This window comes from Ranitomeya imitator, chromosome 3 (assembly GCF_032444005.1).
Source record: "Ranitomeya imitator isolate aRanImi1 chromosome 3, aRanImi1.pri, whole genome shotgun sequence".
NCBI classification, from domain to species: Eukaryota; Metazoa; Chordata; class Amphibia; order Anura; family Dendrobatidae; genus Ranitomeya; species Ranitomeya imitator.
In genome coordinates, this window is record NC_091284.1 from 133,848,322 (window position 1) to 133,870,908 (window position 22,587).

At 41.9% G+C, this 22,587-nt stretch overlaps 1 protein-coding gene across 1 annotated transcript in view; it reads right to left on the minus strand.

Annotated features, from left to right (window-relative positions):
• The window catches only part of PHEX (phosphate regulating endopeptidase X-linked), a 467,693-nt gene extending 446,384 nt beyond the window's left edge, over positions 1 to 21,309 (minus strand). Inside the window, exon 1 of the mRNA XM_069761473.1 lies at positions 21,017 to 21,309. Coding sequence (XP_069617574.1) covers positions 21,017 to 21,140 — 124 coding nt within the window. The 5' untranslated portion in view covers positions 21,141 to 21,309. The remainder of the gene's footprint in view (positions 1 to 21,016) is intronic.
• Positions 21,310 to 22,587: the final 1,278 nt, after the last annotated feature.

Here is a 22,587-nt window from a genome sequence, read left to right on the forward strand (position 1 = left end):
GACGAGTCTAAAAAGACTCTATCTGCTTTATCATAAATGAGTGTTTCCATTGGGGGTTTTTGCCTAAATCGTGGTTTTGGTAAATTTTTACACAGAAACCCCCACGTAAGCACTTAGCGGAGACATAGGATAAATGTGAATCGAGCCTTGGGTTCAAAACCATCCTGGACTGATGTTGTCGGGGTCAGCTGGGGAGCTGCAAATAGATGATCATGGGGAGGTGCCTGATGTCAGACCAACCAGGGCTGGCTCCAGGTTTTTGAGGGCCCAGGGCGAAAGAGCCTCAGTGGGCCCCCCCTTTAACACATACCACGATTCATGATGGCATATAAACACAGCCATGTAGTATATAACACAGCCCACGTAGTATATAACACAGCCCACGTAGTATATAGCAGCCCACGTAGTATATAGCAGCCCAGCCCACGTAGTATATAGCAGCCTGGCCCACGTAGTATATAGCAGCCCATGTAGTATATAGCAGCCCACGTAGTATATAGCAGCCCACGTAGTATATAGCAGCCCACGTAGTATATAGCAGCTCAGCTCACGTAGTATATAGCAGCCCATGTAGTATATAGCAGCCAATGTAGTATATAGCAGCCCATGTAGCATATAGCAGCCCATGTAGTATATAGCACAGCCCACGTAGTATATAGCAGCCCAGCCCACGTAGTATATAGCAGCCCACGTAGTATATAGCAGCCCAGCCCACGTAGTATATAGCAGCCCACGTAGTATATAGCAGCCCAGCCCACGTAGTATATAGCAGCGCAGCCCATGTAGTATATAGCAGCCCACGTAGTATATAGCAGCCCAGCCCACGTAGTATATAGCAGCCCACGTAGCAGGGCTGGCTCCAGGTTTTTGAGGGCCCAGGGCGAAAGAGTCTCAGTGGGCCCCCCCTTTAACACATACCACGATCCATGATCGCATATAAACACAGCCATGTAGTATATAACACAGCCCACGTAGTATATAACACAGCCATGTAGTATATAACAGCCCACGTAGCATATAACACAGCCACGTACTATATAGCACAGCCCACGTATCATATAACAGCCCATATAGTATATAGCACAGCCACATAGTATATAACACGGCCCACGTAGTTTATAGAACAGCCATGTAGTATACAGCACAGCCCACATAGTAGTATACAGCACTGCCCACACAGTAGTATGCAGCACAGCCCACACAGTAGTGTATAGCACAGCCCACACAGTAGTATATAGCACAGCCCACACAGTAGTATATAGCACAACCCACACAGTAGTATACAGCACTGCCCACATAGTAGTATACAGCACTGCCCACATAGTAGTATATAGCACAGCCACACAGTAGTATACAGCACTGCCCACATAGTAGTATACAGCACTGCCCACGTAGTATATAGCAGCCCATGTAGTATGTAACACTGCCAACATAGTATATAACACTGCCCACGTAGTATATAACACAGCCCACGTAGTATATAGCAGCCCACATAGTATATAGCAGCCCAGCCCACGTAGTATATAGCAGCCTGGCCCACGTAGTATATAGCAGCCCACGTAGTATATAGCAGCCCACGTAGTATATAGCAGCCCACGTAGTATATAGCAGCTCAGCTCACGTAGTATATAGCAGCCCATGTAGTATATAGCAGCCAATGTAGTATATAGCAGCCCATGTAGTATATAGCACAGCCCACGTAGTATATAGCAGCCCAGCCCACGTAGTATATAGCAGCCCACGTAGTATATAGCAGCCCAGCCCACGTAGTATATAGTAGCCCACGTAGTATATAGCAGCCCAGCCCACGTAGTATATAGCAGCGCAGCCCATGTAGTATATAGCAGCCCACGTAGTATATAGCAGCCCACGTAGTATATAGCAGCCCAGCCCACGTAGTATATAGCAGCCCACGTAGCAGGGCTGGCTCCAGGTTTTTGAGGGCCCAGGGCGAAAGAGTCTCAGTGGGCCCCCCCTTTAACACATACCACGATCCATGATCGCATATAAACACAGCCATGTAGTATATAACACAGCCCACGTAGTATATAACACAGCCATGTAGTATATAACAGCCCACGTAGCATATAACGCAGCCACATACTATATAGCACAGCCGACGTATCATATAACAGCCCATATAGTATATAGCACAGCCACATAGTATATAACACGGCCCACGTAGTTTATAGAACAGCCATGTAGTATACAGCACAGCCAACATAGTAGTATACAGCACTGCCCACACAGTAGTATACAGCACAGCCCACACAGTAGTATATAGTTCAGCCCACATAGTAGTATATAGCACAGCCTACACAGTAGTATATAGCACAGCCCACACAATAATATATAGCACAGCCCACACAGTAGTATATAGCACAGCCCACACAGTAGTATACAGCACTGCCCACATAGTAGTATACAGCACTGCCCACATAGTAGTATATAGCACAGCCACACAGTAGTATACAGCACTGCCCACATAGTAGTATACAGCACTGCCCACATAGTATATAGCAGCCCCACGTAGTATATAACACTGCCAACGTAGTATATAACACTGCCCATGTAGTATATAACACAGCGCACGTAGTATATAGCAGCCCACGTAGTATATAGCAGCCAAGCCCACGTAGTATATAGCAGCGCAGCCCATGTAGTATATAGCAGCCCACGTAGTATATAGCAGCCCACGTAGTATATAGCAGCCCAGCCCACGTAGTATATAGCAGCCCACGTAGCAGGGCTGGCTCCAGGTTTTTGAGGGCCCAGGGCGAAAGAGTCTCAGTGGGCCCCCCCTTTAACACATACCACGATCCATGATCGCATATAAACACAGCCATGTAGTATATAACACAGCCCACGTAGTATATAACACAGCCATGTAGTATATAACAGCCCACGTAGCATATAACACAGCCACATACTATATAGCACAGCCGACGTATCATATAACAGCCCATATAGTATATAGCACAGCCACATAGTATATAACACGGCCCACGTAGTTTATAGAACAGCCATGTAGTATACAGCACAGCCAACATAGTAGTATACAGCACTGCCCACACAGTAGTATACAGCACAGCCCACACAGTAGTATATAGCTCAGCCCACATAGTAGTATATAGCACAGCCTACACAGTAGTATATAGCACAGCCCACACAATAATATATAGCACAGCCCACACAGTAGTATATAGCACAGCCCACACAGTAGTATACAGCACTGCCCACATAGTAGTATACAGCACTGCCCACATAGTAGTATATAGCACAGCCACACAGTAGTATACAGCACTGCCCACATAGTAGTATACAGCACTGCCCACATAGTATATAGCAGCCCCACGTAGTATATAACACTGCCAACGTAGTATATAACACTGCCCATGTAGTATATAACACAGCCCACGTAGTATATAGCAGCCCACGTAGTATATAACAGCCCAGCCCACGTAGTATATAGCAGCCTGGCCCACGTAGTATATAGCAGCCCACGTAGTATATAGCAGCCCATGTAGTATATAGCAGCCCACGTAGTATATAGCAGCCCAGCCCACATAGTATATAGCAGCCCATGTAGTATATAGCAGCCAATGTAGTATATAGCAGCCCACGTAGCATATAGCAGCCCATGTAGTATATAGCACAGCCCACGTAGTATATAGCAGCCCAGCCCACGTAGTATATAGCAGCCCACGTAGTATATAGCAGCCCAGCCCACATAGTATATAGCAGCCCACGTAGTATATAGCAGCCCACGTACTATATAGCAGCCCACGTAATATATAGCAGCCCAGCCCACATAGTATATAGCAGCGCAGCCCATGTAGTATATAGCAGCCCAGCCCACATAGTATATAGCAGCCCACGTAGTATATAGCAGCCCAGCCCACGTAGTATATAGCAGTGCAGCCCATGTAGTATATAGCAGCCCATGTAGTATATAGCAGCCCACGTAGTATATAGCAGCCCAGCCCACGTAGTATATAGCAGCCCACGTAGTATATAGCAGCCCAGCCCACATAGTATATAGCAGCCCACGTAGTATATAGCAGCCCAGCCCACGTAGTATATAGCAGCGCAGCCCATGTAGTATATAGCAGCCCATGTAGTATATAGCAGCCCACGTAGTATATAGCAGCCCAGCCCACGTAGTATATAGCAACCCAGTCCACGTACAGTTAGGGCCAGAAATATTTGGACAGTGACACAATTTTCGCGAGTTGGGCTCTGCATGCCACCACATTGGATTTGAAATGAAACCTCTACAACAGAATTCAAGTGCAGATTGTAACGTTTAATTTGAAGGGTTGAACAAAAATATCTGATAGAAAATGTAGGAATTGTACACATTTCTTTACAAACACTCCACATTTTAGGAGGTCAAAAGCAATTGGACAAATAAACATAACCCAAACAAAATATTTTTATTTTCAATATTTTGTTGCAAATCCTTTGGAGGCAATCACTGCCTTAAGTCTGGAACCCATGGACATCACCAAACACTGGGTTTCCTCCTTCTTAATGCTTTGCCAGGCCTTTACAGCCGCAGCCTTCAGGTCTTGCTTGTTTGTGGGTCTTTCCGTCTTAAGTCTAGATTTGAGCAAGTGAAATGCATGCTCAATTGGGTTTAGATCTGGAGATTGACTTGGCCATTGCAGAATGTTCCACTTTTTGGCACTCATGAACTCCTGGGTAGCTTTGGCTGTATGCTTGGGGTCATTGTCCATCTGTACTATGAAGCGCCGTCCAATCAACTTTGCAGCATTTGGCTGAATCTGGGCTGAAAGTATATCCCGGTACACTTCAGAATTCATCCGGCTACTCTTGTCTGCTCTTATGTCATCAATAAACACAAGTGACCCAGTGCCATTGAAAGCCATGCATGCCCATGCCATCACGTTGCCTCCACCATGTTTTACAGAGGATGTGGTGTGCCTTGGATCATGTGCCGTTCCCTTTCTTCTCCAAACTTTTTTCTTCCCATCATTCTGGTACAGGTTGGTCTTTGTCTCATCTGTCCATAGAATACTTTTCCAGAACTGAGCTGGCTTCTTGAGGTGTTTTTCTGCAAATTTAACTCTGGCCTGTCTATTTTTGTTATTGATGAATGGTTTGCATCTAGATGTGAACCCTTTGTATTTACTGTCATGGAGTTCTCTCTTTACTGTTGACTTAGAGACAGATACACCTACTTCACTGAGAGTGTTCTGGACCTCAGTTGATGTTGTGAACGGGTTCTTCTTCACCAAATTAAGTATGCGGCGATCATCCACCACTGTTGTCATCCGTGGACGCCCAGGCCTTTTTGAGTTCCCAAGCTCACCAGTCAATTCCTTTTTTCTCAGAATGTACCCAACTGTTGATTTTGCTACTCCAAGCATGTCTGCTATCTCTCTGATGGATTTTTTCTTTTTTTTCAGCCTCAGGATGTTCTGCTTCACCTCAATTGAGAGTTCCTTTGACCGCATGTTGTCTGCTCACAGCAACAGCTTCCAAATGCAAAACCACACACCTGGAATCCACCCCTGACCTTTTAACTACTTCATTGATTACAGGTTAACGAGGGAGACGCCTTCAGAGTTAATTGCAGCCCTTAGAGTCCATTGTCCAATTACTTTTGGTCCCTTGAAAAAGAGGACGCTATGCATTACAGAGCTATGATTCCTAAACCCTTTCTCCGATTTGGATGTGGAAACTATCATATTGCAGCTGGGAGTGTGCACTTTCAGCCCATATTACATATATAATTTTATTTCTGAACATGTTTTTGTAAACAGCTAAAATAACAAAACTTGTGTCACTGTCCAAATATTTCTGGCCCTAACTGTAGTATATAGCAGCCCACGTACTATATAGCAGCCCACATAGTATATAGCAGCCCAGCCCACGTAGTATATAGCAGCCCACGTACTATATAGCAGCCCACGTAATATATAGCAGCCCAGCCCACATAGTATATAGCAGCGCAGCCCATGTAGTATATAGCAGCCCACATAGTATATAGCAGCCCAGCCCACATAGTATATAGCAGCCCACGTAGTATATAGCAGCCCAGCCCACGTAGTATATAGCAGTGCAGCCCATGTAGTATATAGCAGCCCATGTAGTATATAGCAGCCCACGTAGTATATAGCAGCCCAGCCCACGTAGTATATAGCAGCCCAGCCCACGTAGTATATAGCAGCCAACATAGTATATAGCAGCCCACATAGTATATAGCAGCCCAGCCCACATAGTATATAGCAGCCCACGTAGTATATAGCAGCCCACGTAGTATATAGCAGCCAAGCCCACGTAGTATATAGCAGCCCAGCCCACATAGTATATAGCAGCCCAGCTGCCCATGTAGTATATAGCAGCGCCACTCACTCAGGCACTGGTAGGAGCTCATCCGGAATCTGCCTCATAAGTTCAGCAGCACTGCAGCCAGCCAGGGGCGGAGATCAGAGCAGGAGAACGTGCTCTCTCCGCCCACAAACAATGTCAGACTGGCTGCCTTCTCTTAACCCCTATGTGTGCCTGCCTGGCTGCACTGACTGAGTGAGAAGATGCTTGTGTCAGAACCGGCACATAGGGGTTAAGAGAACGCAACCAGCAGTGACTTTGTGGGCGGAGAGAGCATGTTCTCCTGCTCTGCTCTCTCAGCTGTATCTATGACAGCGTGAGTGGGCCCCGGCATTTGCCCAGGTGCGCCGGGTGCTGACGCTAGCCCTGCTTCCAACCATCCTGAATTCAGCTGGACTGTCTTGATTTGAGGACGTCACATCTGGGCTTTGTTCTGGCTTCTAATACTTCTCTCTGATGTCTTCATTATTCGGTAGCTTCTCCTCAAGGATGGGGCTATATTTCTCTGCTCTAACATATATTAAATTATAATATTCACTGCTTCTCCTCTTGTGTTTGGATTGCCTCAGGACTCATGTGCTCAGGAAGCAGCTCTAGCTATGAGCCACAGTCCATAACGATAAATCTAGGGGAATTTGGTAATCTTGAGATGTATTGCAGGCAGTTAACCCAGAAGCAGATTATACATACATAAACATGGTATAGAGCAGAGTATTTCTTTGTACTTGTATACTGAGGTGAAGAAAAAGAAAGATTTATTTGTTCATATAAAACTAATAAAAATAATTAAAAGCAATTACAAAAATGTAATTTTCTCTTTTTTTGGGAGTCTCCACAAGGCTTGAACCCACAACCTTTAACATTATAGGCAGGAGCTAAAGCTACTGAGCCACAGTCACTGAGAAAACTTTGTATACTTTATCTGTATTTCAGGCTCTCACTCCACAGGCAGATTACATACAGCTCTGGCAAAAATTAAGAGACCACTGCAAAATGTTCAGTTTGTCTGATTTTTCTCTTTATAGGTATATTTTTGAGTAACATGTAAATTGTCTTTTAGGATACTTTCACACTAGTGTCGGTACGGGTCCGTTGCAATGCGTCGGGCCGATGTACCGACGCACATTGTGAAATTTGTGCACGACGTGGGCAGCGGATGCAGTTTTTCGACGCATCCGCTGCCCATTCTGAAGTCCGGGGAGGAGAGGGCGGAGTTTCTGCCGCGCATGCGCGGTAGAAAATGGCGGACGCGACGGACAAAAAACGCTCCCTTGAATGTTGTTTTATGACGACGGTCCGCCAAAACACGACGGATCCGTCGCACGATGGACGTGATGTGTGGCCATCCATCGCTAATACAAGTCTATGGGGAAAAAACGCATCCTGCAAGCACATTTGCAGGATCCATTTTTTTCCCAAAACGACGGATTGCAACGGATGCCAAACGACGGAAGTGTGAACGAGGCCTTATTCTATAAACTTCTGACAACATGTCTTCAAATTTCCAAGCAACAAACTTTGTATTTTTTTTTCTGAAAAGGAGAAATGGTCAAAATTAAACAAAAAAACTAATGCTTTCAGACCTCAAATAGTGCAAAGAAAACAAGTTCATTATCATTTAGAAACAACAATACTAATATTTTAACTCAGGAAGAATTCAGAAATCAATATTTTTTATTGAATAACCATGATTTTTAATCACAGCTTTCATGCATCTTGGCATGCTTTCAACCAATGTTTTACACTGCTTCTGGCTCAAAAATGTCAGCAGTTCTTCTTTGTTTGATGGCTTGTGACTGTCCATCATCCTCTTGATTATATTCCAGAGGTTTTCAATGGGGTTCAGGTCTGGAGATTGGGCTGCCCATGACAGGGCTTTGATGTGGTGGTTTCTTAATTTTTGCCAGAGCTGTAGAGATACATCTATACATAGCAGTGTATTTTTATGTCTCTGTATGCTAGAGAGCGAATAAAAGATTTTTTTCTTCCTGTAAAATTACTAAAAATTAATGAAAAACAATTACATAAATGCCAGTTTAAATTAACTTGTTTTTTTAAATTAAACATCACAAATCAGCAAATAACATATTTGGTTCCCATGTAATCGTAATAATCCACACAACAGGGCGATCAGATATTTATGGAGTTCGGTAAATGGAGTAAAAACAATGGCGTGATTTATTATTTTTTTTACTAAACCAATCAAAAAAATGTAATAAAAATGTAACACTGAGGACATGTTCACATGTAGCATAAATGCTAAGTTTTCTCTACTGTGTTCTTTGCTGCAGGTGTCCGCACAACACAACGCAATAAAAATCTCTGGTTATTGCATGTTTGTTGTGTTTCTTTTATGCGTGTTCCCAAATATTTGTTTTAACTGTTTTTTAATACTACAGAAAAGCTTTGAAATTCATGAAATCACATCCACTTTGCCTAGACATTTAGACCATGTTCACATGTAGTGTTAATGCTGTGTTTTTTTCTGCTGCTTTTTTTAACAGAAATTCTGCTGCGATTAACAATCCAAGCAAAGTGGATGTGATTTCATGAAAACTGTGCCACCTGTGAGCCTAACCACGCTAGTTAATGTTTGGGGCTGGCCCACAGTGAGAGGGGGTTAGTGAGATTAGGAATGGGACTCACTTCCTGGTAGTTGTCAGATAGGGAAGTACAGTCACAAGGCCAAGATCAAGTGCAGTGGGCTACTAGGGCCAGCATGTACCAATCATTCAAGGCAGTGGGAGGCCGTACTGATATCCCATGTGGATATTCCGGCTATGTCTGGATCCCAAGGCCCGATGTGGGGTGCGGATGGGTGCATTGTGTCCTCTAGTGCACAGGGGAAGATGGATGAGGAACTGTGTGAAGGACAGGTGGCTGATCCCAGGTGCATTGCAGAACTGGACAGGAAATTCCTGGGGCTGACGGAGTCAGGGGGCTTAGGCATAGTCCAGTAGGAATGAATGATATGGATGAAGATGTGTCATGCTAAAGAAGTAAAGAATATTAAGTGTTGTGCCCTATCCTACCTGTTACAACCTGATGAACTTGATCTGACTGGTAAATGTTTGCGTGTTGTCCCCTGAGTTGTGTGCGGCAGCTCTTGAAGATGGTGGTCTGAAGACAGCGGAGCCCTACAAGTGAGTGTGATACACCTGATGCCTGACAGTGCCAGAGCGCAACCAGACAACAGCTCGGTCATGACTACTGATCTTGACAACTTTACATAAGTATCAATATGCAATATGTGCATTCATAAAGTAGCAAAATGCCCATAAAGAGGCAGCAGTATCAACTGTCTGGGCATTTATTCATTTCCCATAGGGCAGCAGGTAAGCAGACTGCATAATGTCTATTCAGATTCCGTTTTCACAGTTCACAAAAGAACCCACAGAACAACAATTTCACCTCTGCTACATCCAGATATCCAATGAACTGGTCAAATTTGATATGTTTCTGTAATTAATCTCACGGGAAGATGAAGGGATGAGGTCCCGGTGACTAAGTGACACACATTGGGCAGCGGAGACATAAAAGGCATTTAGCAGTGTAATGTAATGGTGGTTGGTAATGTGGCTCTGTTGTCTTCTACTGTGTGAACTTCAGCCTGGCACAGATTCTGCACAGCAATGCAGAAAGTTCTTGTCCTGTGTGGTGTGTTTGATGTGATTTCTGAAGAGCACTTCCTGTCACAAAGCCCGATTATCTGCTACATTACTTCAGATAGGGTCAGTCACGCCTCAGGAGACTGAAAAAATATTTTGACAGGCATAGAATGTGCCACAATAAGGGTCATTCATCAAAGGTTCCTGCATGCTAAGTAAGGCCAGCAACCTGACGCACCAGCAGAGCCCCGGACATATCACAAGTACCTGCCGCTTCCTCCTTTGCCAAGTTATGACAGAGATGCTTCAATTCTTCTGGCTGATTTCTTCAATGTAGTTTATAGTACAGTAATATAATATATTTTAAGAAACTTTGGCTTAGACAGTAAAACAAAGCTCACAAGTATTATTGTTCTGGTTAGCTAATAAGTTGTCACTACCGGAACACTTCTGTCTCTTTTGTCCTAAAATTATTATCGTAGTAAAAATCACTGAATAGCATCACTAGCCCGTGTGTACTATACTTCATAGAATAGACTGAAATATGAGGGATTTTGGCACAGCCCTTTTAAGAAATTACTGAGTGGCTCCTTTGTTGCACACACCAGAAAATGTGAGAACATACAGGTAATTCATAGCACTGTGTGCCTATACAATACCTTTTAAAGGAAACCTGTCGCCAGTTTTTCCCAATATAAACTAAGGCCACCACCTTTAATGCCTCTTTTACAGCAGTCTAGCAAGTTGTGAAACGGTTCTGAACCCCCTCAGTATATCCCAAAAACTACCCTTTATAATCCCTCCCATATATTACGGACTGGCCCAATCATTGGTTTTGCTTTGGCACTTCCTCTATCCTTTATATCGCTGTCCCCCTGCTTGCTTCATGTGGATGTGCATCTTATGTCTGATGACCCAGAAGTAAAGTTGGCGCCTGTGCTTTAAAAATACTTCACACTGGCCTCAGAAGGGCAGAGCGAAGTGCACCTGTGTAGGAACAAGATTTAAAGCCGCTGTGTGGATGATGTAGGAAACGCCATCCACACAAAGCATGGGAGGAGGATGACAATTGTAGGGACAGAAGAGGTGCCAAAGTAAGACTAGCTATGCCCATTGGACTGGATGGGCAGTATAAGGGGATTATAAAAGGTATTTTTTGGAATCTGTAGAGAGAGGCTGGGGACTTATTTACAATAGTGCATAATCACTGTCACTTTGCCTCCCCAAAAAAGTGAGCAAAAGTAAACCAAAAAGTTTTATGTAACCAAAAATGGTAATGATAAAACACTGCAGTGCATACCTCAAAAACCAGCCCAAACGTAATTCTTTAGAGCAAAAACTACAAAACGTTATAGCTCTGGAACAGGAGGATCACCTCTGCCTCTATATAGGATAACAAAGAGAGGATGTGGAAACCACAAAAGAGACGACCAACAAAGGTAGCTATAATCGAAATAAAAAACTCTTTATTAGATACACATATATAAAACATAGTAGGACATAAATAGAACACAGATGGGGAAACGGAATAGGTCACAATACAGGTACTCCCCTATAAATAACAGAACGTGCGGGCCAGGCCCTGGCTCTCTCTACGATAAATGTAAAAGATGTAAGTATTGGGAGAGGACACCAAAATGGCGGAATGGCTGAAGTTTGTGTGAATCACACTACATATACCTAATCACTGCACCCTGGAACCAGTGGGTCTAAAATGTATGTAAGTCTCTATCATGCCCATATAATCACAGTGAACACCTATATAAAGTAAGGCCCAGAGAACTTTCGATAACTGAGACGTCCCAGATGCCCACTGGAACCGGGCACGTGAAGTATGGAGTAAACCAGGTAAGTCACCAACAAAAAGCCATACCCGACTTACCTGGTTTACTCCATACTTCATGTGCCCGGTTCCAGTGGGCATCTGGGACGTCTCAGTTATCGAAAGTTCTCTGGGCCTTACTTTATATAGGTGTTCACTGTGATTATATGGGCGTGATAGAGACTTACATACATTTTAGACCCACTGGTTCCAGGGTGCAGTGATTAGGTATATGTAGTGTGATTCACACAAACTTCAGCCATTCCGCCATTTTGGTGTCCTCTCCCAATACTTACATCTTTTACATTTACCGTAGAGGGAGCCAGGGCTTGGCCCGCACGTTCTGTTATTTATAGGGGAGTACCTGTATTGTGACCTATTCCGTTTCCCCATCTGTGTTCTATTTATGTCCTACTATGTTTTATATATGTGTATCTAATAAAGAGTTTTTTATTTCGATTATAGCTACCTTTGTTGGTCGTCTCTTTTGTGGTTTCCACATCCTCTCTGTGTTATACAGCTACGACTGGTACGGTTTATAGTCAGACAAGTGAGCAGCAGTGAGTGCTTACATCCATCTTACTCACGTGATGTTGCTCTCTAGTACCACCATTTGGATACTCTATATAGGATAACAAGTACAATGTACGCTAGATACATAGGGGCACCACGTATTTATGTTAGTGAGGTCCGTTTCTCCTTTCTTTTTTTTTTATTAGAGTTATACTTTTTCAGGGTAAATGGAAAGAGTGAAAGTACAAAACAGTTTTTAAATTCCTGCAATAAATGTACAAAACTTAATGTGAAAAGCATACATTTCTATCAAAAACATCAAAGATGTTATAATGATTCCCCTGACACACGTTAAGCTATGAAATTTATAGGGCAGCAATAACCAATTTCTGACTCTCCCGCTGTTAAAAAAAACTAACAAGCCCTGGGATCCTGCAGCCTTCTGGGAGCTGTAGTTTTGCAATAACTGGCATTCCAAAGGGTGGGAAACTTTGATCTTTACAACTGTGTTTTTTTGGGACCACCAGAGGATCCTTGGCTGTAAAAAAGAAAGCATGTACTGTACAGTATATGGCCCCATATGGTTTCAACGTAATCTTTATTGCTATCACTACACACAAGTATCAAAAATAAGATCAAACATGTGTGGCTCCGTTAACTCATAAGAGTGACTCCTAATGGTAAGCAATTGGCTCCAAATTCAGCACCATAATGGAGTTATCTTCTGCTGGACTTTGTGCTAACTATTGTGTCACAGCTTCGGTGACTGGAGGATCTCCATCCCTGGGAATCTGACGGAGACTTCGTTACTGATCATTATTACTATCTTCGTAATGTAAACTAGAGCAAATAAGGAGCTGACAGATTTGGTTTCCCTCTTCATCACAGCTAAGAGTTTGTCCATGATCAAAGACTTCTCAGGCAAGACTTTCAACCAGACTTACATGGTCATACATTTTTCTGTTGAAGTCTTAGCGAAATAAAACATCTGTCTCAGTTTATTCGGATTCATTTTACGGCCACTCCAGCAGGAATGGGCAAAATTGTTTGTGACTACAAAAACATTACTATGCTTGTTGTCCAGGATTGAATCGTTGTTGAACTTTCTAACATATCCAATGTGTGAAGACGACGCAACTAGTCAGATCCAAATCATATGTAATCGTCTGTCCACCACTTTACAATCTATGAAATACTAGAGAGAACACACTGGCGCTCACTATTTTAAAGGGACTCTGTCACCTGAATTTGGAGGGAACAATCTTCAGCCATAGGGGCGGGGTTTTCGGGTGTTTGATTCACCCTTTCCTTACCCGCTGGCTGCATGCTGGCTGCAATATTGGATTGAAGTTCATTCTCTGTCCTCCGTAGTACACGCCTGCACAAGGCAATCTTGCACAGCGCAGGTGTGTACTATGGAGGACAGAGAATGAACTTCAATCCAGTATTGCAGCCAACATGCAGCCAGCGGGTAAGGAAAGGGTAAATCAAACACCCGAAAACCCCGCCCCTATGGCTGAAGATTGTTCCCTCCAAATTCAGGTGACAGTGTCCCTTTAAAGTAAACTGCAGCAGCTGATATCCAGACAGATTCTGTGCCACCTCTGTCAGTGAACCTAAAAATTACTCAAAAATGGAAGATACCGCGCTCAAAAACGTATTGGCTCTTGCAGTCAGCGAGGCAGTAAATTTGGAGAGTATATATTTTTGAGCGCGGTAGCTTCCATTTTTTGAGTAACTTTACAATCTATACTTAATAGGCCCAGATTGGTGTCTGACAGAAAAAATATACTCACCTCCTGGACCAGGACCACTCCTCAATACTCACTACTGCATCCCATGACTTCTGCAGACAATCAGAAGTAACTGATTGGCTGCAGCCTCCTCATTTTGTACCAACAGGAATATCTGAGCGATGAGTCTAGTTTTTTTATTTTCCTAAACCACCCTGGATCCATTAACTATAACTTGTAAAGTGAGGGACAACCACTTTAAATTCCTCATTAATTCAGATCCTAATTACTATCAGCTAATCTAATTCTAAAACAGTTCATACACATTAGATAAAATCAGCTGAACTTTATTTTTGGCAGGTCAGGCCATTCATCTAATGTTTTTGGTGGTCTCTTGACCCTGTCATGATAGATGATGTTGGGGGAAGAACTAGGCATATGGTACTTCAAAGTAAAATCCTTTTGTTGCCCAAAAATATCAGGCAGTAGGAAACTCTGAGAAGATAAGTTGCCCCGAAAGAGTCTGGCAGCAGCTAACACTTTTACTGTCTTCTCCTCATTAAAGGAATTTTCTGGGCATAACATACTGATGACCAATTCATAAGATAATATATCAATATCAGATTATTGGGGGTCAAGCTGGAACCTCCATTGATCAGCTGTTATTTGCTCTGAATACCACTGGTGTAAACCCATTGAATGGAGCTGCAAAGCACAGGTCCATTCAATGTGCAGTGACCACTGCCATGTACTACAGAACGACTCCTATTATCTTGAATAGGAGCTATTCTGCATTACCCAACAGAAGCCGCTATACTTTGAATGGATCTGCGCTTTGCAACTTCATTCTATGTGTTTACATCGGATGGCTGTCAGCGTAAATAGCAGCTGACTGTGGGAGTGCCAGGTTTTGGACCCCTACCAATCTGACATTGATGACCTATCTTATGTCCATCTTGCGACCATACACTCCCTTTAAATATACATATACAGTGGTGTGAAAAAGTGTTTGCCCCCTTCCTAATTTCTTATTCATTTGCATGTTTGTCACAGTTAAATGTTTCTGATCAGCAAACAAATTTAAATATTTGACAAAGATAACACAAGTAAACATAAAAATTAAGGTTTAAAATGAAAGTCTTTACTATTAAAGGTTCATCTCTGCTTTGCCAGAAAACATCTTGATGATCCCCAAGACTTTTGGGAGAATACTCTGTGGACTGATGAGACAAAAGTTAAACTTTTTGGAATGTGTATGTCCCATTACATCTGGCTTAGAAGTAACACAGCATTTCAGAAAGGGAACATCATACAAATAGTAAAACATGGTGGTGGTAGTGTGATAGTCTGGGGCTGTTTTGCTGATTCAGGACCTGGAAGATATGCTGCGGTAAATGGAACCATAAATTCTGCAGTCTACCAAAAACTCCTGAGGAAAAAAGTTCGATCATCTTTTCGTGACCTCAAACTAAAGAGCACTTGGGGAATGCAGCAGGAAAATCATCCAAAACACACCTCTGAGTGGCTTAAGAAAAGCAAAAAATAAGATTTTGTAGTGGCCTAGTTATAGTCCTGACCTTAATCTCACTGAGATGATGTTGTATGACATTAAATAGGTAGTTCATGCTGTGAAACCCTCAAATGTGGCTGAATTACAACAATTCTGTGAAGATGAGTTGGACAAAATTCCTCCAGAGCGTTGTAAAAGACTCAATGCTAGTTATTGCAAACGCTTGATTGCAGTTGTTGCAGCTAAGAGTGGCCCAACCAGTTATTAGGCTTAGAGGGAAATCACTTTTTCACACAGGGCCCTGTAGGTGTGGATTTCTTTTTCCCTTAACAATAAAGACCTTCATTTAAAAAATGCATTTTGTGATTACTTGTGCTATATTTGTCTAATATTTACATTTATTTGGTGATTTGAAACATTTAAGTGTGAGAAACATGCAAAAGAATGGGAAATTAGGAAAGGGTCAAACACTTCTTCACAACACTGTATACCAAGCTGACCCAACTTTTCTATGAGATACCTATTTACCATGTGACAGCAACATGATGTGTTGCTCGGTGAGCAAGCGATACATATATGCTAGCCACCTTAGGGTGGCTAGCATATATGTATCGCTTGCTCACCGAGCCCCACTCCATACAGCCAACCAATTCCAGCCCTGTGCTGATGAGGGCCTAAAGCCCGAAACATGTGTCCACAGGTAGGAATTGGTTGGCTGTGTAAATTTAGAAACTAATCCGCAGCATTGCACGCTTGGCGGTTCCAAGCGCTGTGGATTAGACTGGGGTGGAAAGAGATGATTTGCATAGCTCCGCCTACTGCAAAGGATTCTGGGTAAACCTGCTATTCTTTGTATTATGCTGCTTGCAAGTACTTTCCGTTTCAGGAAAGCATCCACTACTGCTAAAAGGTATAATTTTATAACTTTCTGCTTAAATTATAGCTATAGGAACAAGGTGCAACTTGTATAAGATAACTATGAGTAGTCAGGACTCAGAAAGTAGGAACATCGGGAAGAACATTTGGCATCAGTAATTTTATATGAACTGGAGAAGACTTCTATGAATCCTATGGACAGCTAGGATCACCAACAAAGATGTTCTTGATCATAAGAACCCAGAATTGTCCCTGGAAGGTAACACAGTGAAACTAACCTATCTTGGACAAGTGGTGATGGCAAATGCATCAGAAAAGTAGATGCTAATCATAAAAGTCAGTATTATTAAAAAGGAAACTGGGGAGACCAAAGACTCATTGGCTGACACCATCAAGAATGACTCTGGAATGAACATTAAGCAATTGAAAGAAGCCATAAAAAACTGGGAAGCATGGCAACAAATGGTCTACAGAGTATCCAAAGGTTGGAAACTACAGTGTGAATAGAATCAGATTTTTTTTTTTAAAAAAAGCTGAGATTGACATCTAGCACAGCCAAAACAGAGATATTCCTCCTGCCCCACAGACCCATAGTCATTTAATGTATTTACATTGTCTATATAAAATCTCAATACCTTTAAAAGTAATAATTTTTTTTTCCGTTTGCTTACATAGGACCGGCCTTTTCCACATTGCTACATAGAGATGTGCAAGTAGCCCATGTGTTCCTGTTTCCATAATTGTTCTCTTGTGTCTACAAGACTGGGGAGTTCCACCACTCCTCTTGGGCTATCTGCACAAAAGCTGTTCTACCCTGTATGCACACATGGATTTTTCCTCTCTGAACCCTGTTCACACAGGTTATATACAGATGATCAGGTTTTTAAATACATCAGATAGGGATTGCATACATTAGTTAGGACTGCTCTGATAAGGGTATACCGTGAAGATTGGTAGAGCAGCTTAGTATACATTTTTTGCAAAAAACGTATCAACCAAATACCCTGTTTTTTACATCTTTTACTAGCACTTGCGGATTACTGCAACATTTTTTCAAACTGAGTGTTTTTGGTTTTACTACTCTCTTTTGTGTCTTCAGGTTTCTTGGTGGTGTGTGAACATGATCATACAGACTTGTTCACTGTGCAAGTAGCCCATGTGTTCCTGTTTCCATAATTGTTCTCTTGTGTCTACAAGACTGGGGAGTTCCACCACTCCTCTTGGGCTATCTGCACAAAAGCTGTTCTACCCTGTATGCACACATGGATTTTTCCTCTCTGAACCCTGTTCACACAGGTTATATACAGATGATCAGGTTTTTAAATACATCAGATAGGGATTGCATACATTAGTTAGGACTGCTCTGATAAGGGTATACCGTGAAGATTGGTAGAGCAGCTTAGTATACATTTTTTGCAAAAAACGTATCAACCAAATACCCTGTTTTTTACATCTTTTACTAGCACTTGCGGATTACTGCAACATTTTTTCAAACTGAGTGTTTTTGGTTTTACTATTCTCTTTTGTGTCTTCAGGTTTCTTGGTGGTGTGTGAACATGATCATACAGACTTGTTCACTGTGCAAGTAGCCCATGTGTTCCTGTTTCCATAATTGTTCTCTTGTGTCTACAAGACTGGGGAGTTCCACCACTCCTCTTGGGCTATCTGCACAAAAGCTGTTCTACCCTGTATGCACACATGGATTTTTCCTCTCTGAACCCTGTTCACACAGGTTATATACAGATGATCAGGTTTTTAAATACATCAGATAGGGATTGCATACATTAGTTAGGACTGCTCTGATAAGGGTATACCGTGAAGATTGGTAGAGCAGCTTAGTATACATTTTTTGCAAAAAACGTATCAACCAAATACCCTGTTTTTTACATCTTTTACTAGCACTTGCGGATTACTGCAACATTTTTTCAAACTGAGTGTTTTTGGTTTTACTATTCTCTTTTGTGTCTTCAGGTTTCTTGGTGGTGTGTGAACATGATCATACAGACTTGTTCACTGTGCAAGTAGCCCATGTGTTCCTGTTTCCATAATTGTTCTCTTGTGTCTACAAGACTGGGGAGTTCCACCACTCCTCTTGGGCTATCTGCACAAAAGCTGTTCTACCCTGTATGCACACATGGATTTTTCCTCTCTGAACCCTGTTCACACAGGTTATATACAGATGATCAGGTTTTTAAATACATCAGATAGGGATTGCATACATTAGTTAGGACTGCTCTGATAAGGGTATACCGTGAAGATTGGTAGAGCAGCTTAGTATACATTTTTTGCAAAAAACGTATCAACCAAATACCCTGTTTTTTACATCTTTTACTAGCACTTGCGGATTACTGCAACATTTTTTCAAACTGAGTGTTTTTGGTTTTACTATTCTCTTTTGTGTCTTCATAGAGATGTACATGAAAAATGCCAATTTCAGAGGTGATCAGTAGGGTTGAGCGACTTTTTTAGGGTCGAGTCGGGTTTCGCGAAACCCGACTATCTCAAAAGTCGAGTCGAGTGATATCGGCCGATTATGGCGAAAAGTCGGGGATCGACCGAAACACGAAACCCAATGCAAAGTCAATGGGAAATCTAACTTTTTTTTTTCTCTCTCTCTCTCTCTCTCTCTCTCTCTCTCTCTCTCTCCTCCGTCCCTGAACAGAAAAGCTGGTGTTACACATTGCAAATCGCTACAGCGCACAAGCGACAAGATGACGATAGGCGTCCATGCCCCTAAGACCTATGTCATCACTCTGCCCACGCTCCTTCATTGGCTGAAAAAATGGCGCCAAACGCGTCATACGAAACGCGACTTTGGCGCGAAGATCGCCGACCGCATGGCCGATCCCACACTTGGATCGGGTCGGGTTTCATGAAACCCGACTTTGCCAAAAGTCGGCGACTTTTGAATTTGTCCGATCCATTTCGCTCAAGCCTATTGATCAGAATTGTAGAGCTCTGGCAAACATTAAGAGACCACCACATCAAAAGCCTGTCATGGGCAGCCCAATCTCCAGACCTGAATCCCATTGAAAACCTCTGGAATGTAATCAAGAGGATGATGGATAGTCACAAGCCAGCAAACAAAGAAGAACTGCTTACATTTTTGAGCCAGAAGCAATGTGAAACATTGGTTGAAAGCATGCCAAGATGCATGGAAGCTGTGATTAAAAATCATGGTTATTCCACAAAATATTGATTTCTGAACTCTTCCTGAGCTAAAACATTAGTATTTTTGTTTCCAAATGATTAGGAACTTGTTTTCTTTGCATTATTTGAGGTCTGAAAGCACTGGGATTTTTGTCATTTTGACCATTTCTCCTTGTCAGAAAAAAATACAGAAATTATTGCTTGGACATGTTGTCAGAAGTTTATAGAATAAAAGAACAATTTACGTTTTACTCAAAAATATACCTATAAAGAGAAAAATCAAACAACATTTCGTAGTGGTCTCTTAATTTTTGCCAGAGCTGTATATATTCTAATCATTTTTGATACCTTGGAGAGTTTGATAAAGAGAAATATTGGAGCACTGGTTTCCATGTGCGGACAAAGACAGAAGAGGCCCTTGTGCAAGAACTATATATGAACTCTTAGTCCAGTAGCTCATCGTAATGCACAATTATACCTGCATCAGAGGTAGAAATGGGCCCCCATACCTCTTGGTCCCCTGTGCACTTGCATTGATGGTCTGTGCACCCCTGCTGGTTACCTTGGGACACATGTGAATTCAGATTTTTCACGGAATAACAGAATGGAGAAAATGGAAATATTTATTTTTCATCTTCTCCTCCTCCGAGAATATCCGTTCACACTATAATCACACTCTGATCAAAGGGTGATTAACATAATTATCTTGGGTGAGGGAAAATATGCTGGTGTGACCCTAGCCTTAGGATGGAATGGAAATTGGTGACCTATCCCATACCAGCATCTGAACATTATTACATTGGAGCCCTTTAATAAAATTATGTTACAGGAACCATTAATTATTCCTTGTTTTAAATAGACCAGATATATTAAAAATAAAAAAAAAAATCTCTGGATCAAAAAATATTTTTCGGGAGTTTTAATTATTTCTTCTCATTAATGTCAATGGACCAATAATTCAAATTGAAAAACTGATCATAGTGTTTTAGCATTTTTTTCTGTAGCTTCTTGACCTCATTATTGAAAATGGAATGAAAAATGTATTTCTTTTTCAGTGTTAACAAACATAGGTCAATGGAATTGATGCAAATAATACCAAAATATGCATTACTGTGTTCATTTGAAGCACAAGAAACTGAACTGGATGCTTAATCTTATCCAATGTAAGCGAAAGATAAAGTATCTTTCCTACTTTCTGGCTTCATGCCCCTCCTCTTGTGATGCCCTAAACCAAAATTGCCCTAGTTTTCTGTACATTTACCAACTTTACACTTAGTTTACCCCCATTGCCCATGAAAAGAAACTTTTTATAGGGTATATTTCACATCTATTATATTCATTTGCTGTTTTTCATTCATTTAGATACAACCTATTTGCTATTTCCTTGTCATTCAGACATTCCAATGAAGGTGGTAATTTTAGACAAGTCATGATAATAGTTACTTACGTAGTAGAAGCAGTAAAGCGAGGATCCCTGTGATGCCTATGAAGATGACCAGGGCTATTTTAATTGTTCTAGTTGCAGAACTTTTGTTGCCTGACTTTGACGTGCCCATGTCTTCTCCTTCCATAGACTGCTTGTGAGAGAAGACAGCTGACCGAGGACAAATTTCCTTCTCCCTTTAATGTTCCTCTTGAGGGTTTTAATCAGAAACCCATGTTCTAAATGAGCTTCCTGCCCTTTCGTCTTCTTCATAGAATACACATCTTTACAAGTTTTTAGTCATCAGACTCTTTCTCTCCTCCTTCTATAGAGGGGTGGGTGAAATGGAGCACAATAAAAAAAAAAAACAAGGGCTTTCCCTATCCCTCCTCTTCTGGAAGAAAAAAAACTACACACAGCTCACCGGCTGGGACTTGCCAAAATGAATGGTGACTTTTCATATTCACAAAACTTCTGTGGTCTGTGAAGTATGCTGCAGAGCTAGGCTGTGAGGCTCAGATTATCTACATATTGCTATTCGGATAGTTGGAAGCATAGAACGTTGGAAGGGAGTGTGTATTTTGTGTCATACACAACTTACAAAATTGTGTTCTCATGGAGTTCATGATCTTCAGATCTAGTACGGTTAATCTTTTTCTTATCTCTAGTTGTTAAGCTTCCAGGGTTCAGCCTGCCAAAATATGACAGGATCTATATTCATTCCATATTCCTTGTGGCTTCAAGTAAGAAAGGCGTACAACTTTAGCAGAAAAAATGTAATAATTTATCTTTACTTATATAATCGAGAATATATATATATATATATATATATATATATATATACAGTTAGGGCCAGAAATATTTGGACAGTGACACAAGTTTTGTTATTTTAGCTGTTTACAAAAACATGTTCAGAAATACAATTATATATATAATATGGGCTGAAAGTGCACACTCCCAGCTGCAATATGATAGTTTCCACATCCAAATCGGAGAAAGGGTTTAGGAATCATAGCTCTGTAATGCATAGCGTCCTCTTTTTCAAGGGACCAAAAGTAATTGGACAATGGACTCTAAGGGCTGCAATTAACTCTGAAGGCATCTCCCTCGTTAACCTGTAATCAATGAAGTAGTTAAAAGGTCAGGGGTGGATTCCAGGTGTGTGGTTTTGCATTTGGAAGCTGTTGCTGTGAGCAGACAACATGCGGTCAAAGGAACTCTCAATTGAGGTGAAGCAGAACATCCTGAGGCTGAAAAAAAAGAAAAAATCCATCAGAGAGATAGCAGACATGCTTGGAGTAGCAAAATCAACAGTTGGGTACATTCTGAGAAAAAAGGAATTGACTGGTGAGCTTGGGAACTCAAAAAGGCCTGGGCGTCCACGGATGACAACAGTGGTGGATGATCGCCGCATACTTAATTTGGTGAAGAAGAACCCGTTCACAACATCAACTGAAGTCCAGAACACTCTCAGTGAAGTAGGTGTATCCAAGGCACATGATCCAAGGCACACCACATCCTCTGTAAAACATGGTGGAGGCAACGTGATGGCATGGGCATGCATGGCTTTCAATGGCACTGGGTCACTTGTGTTT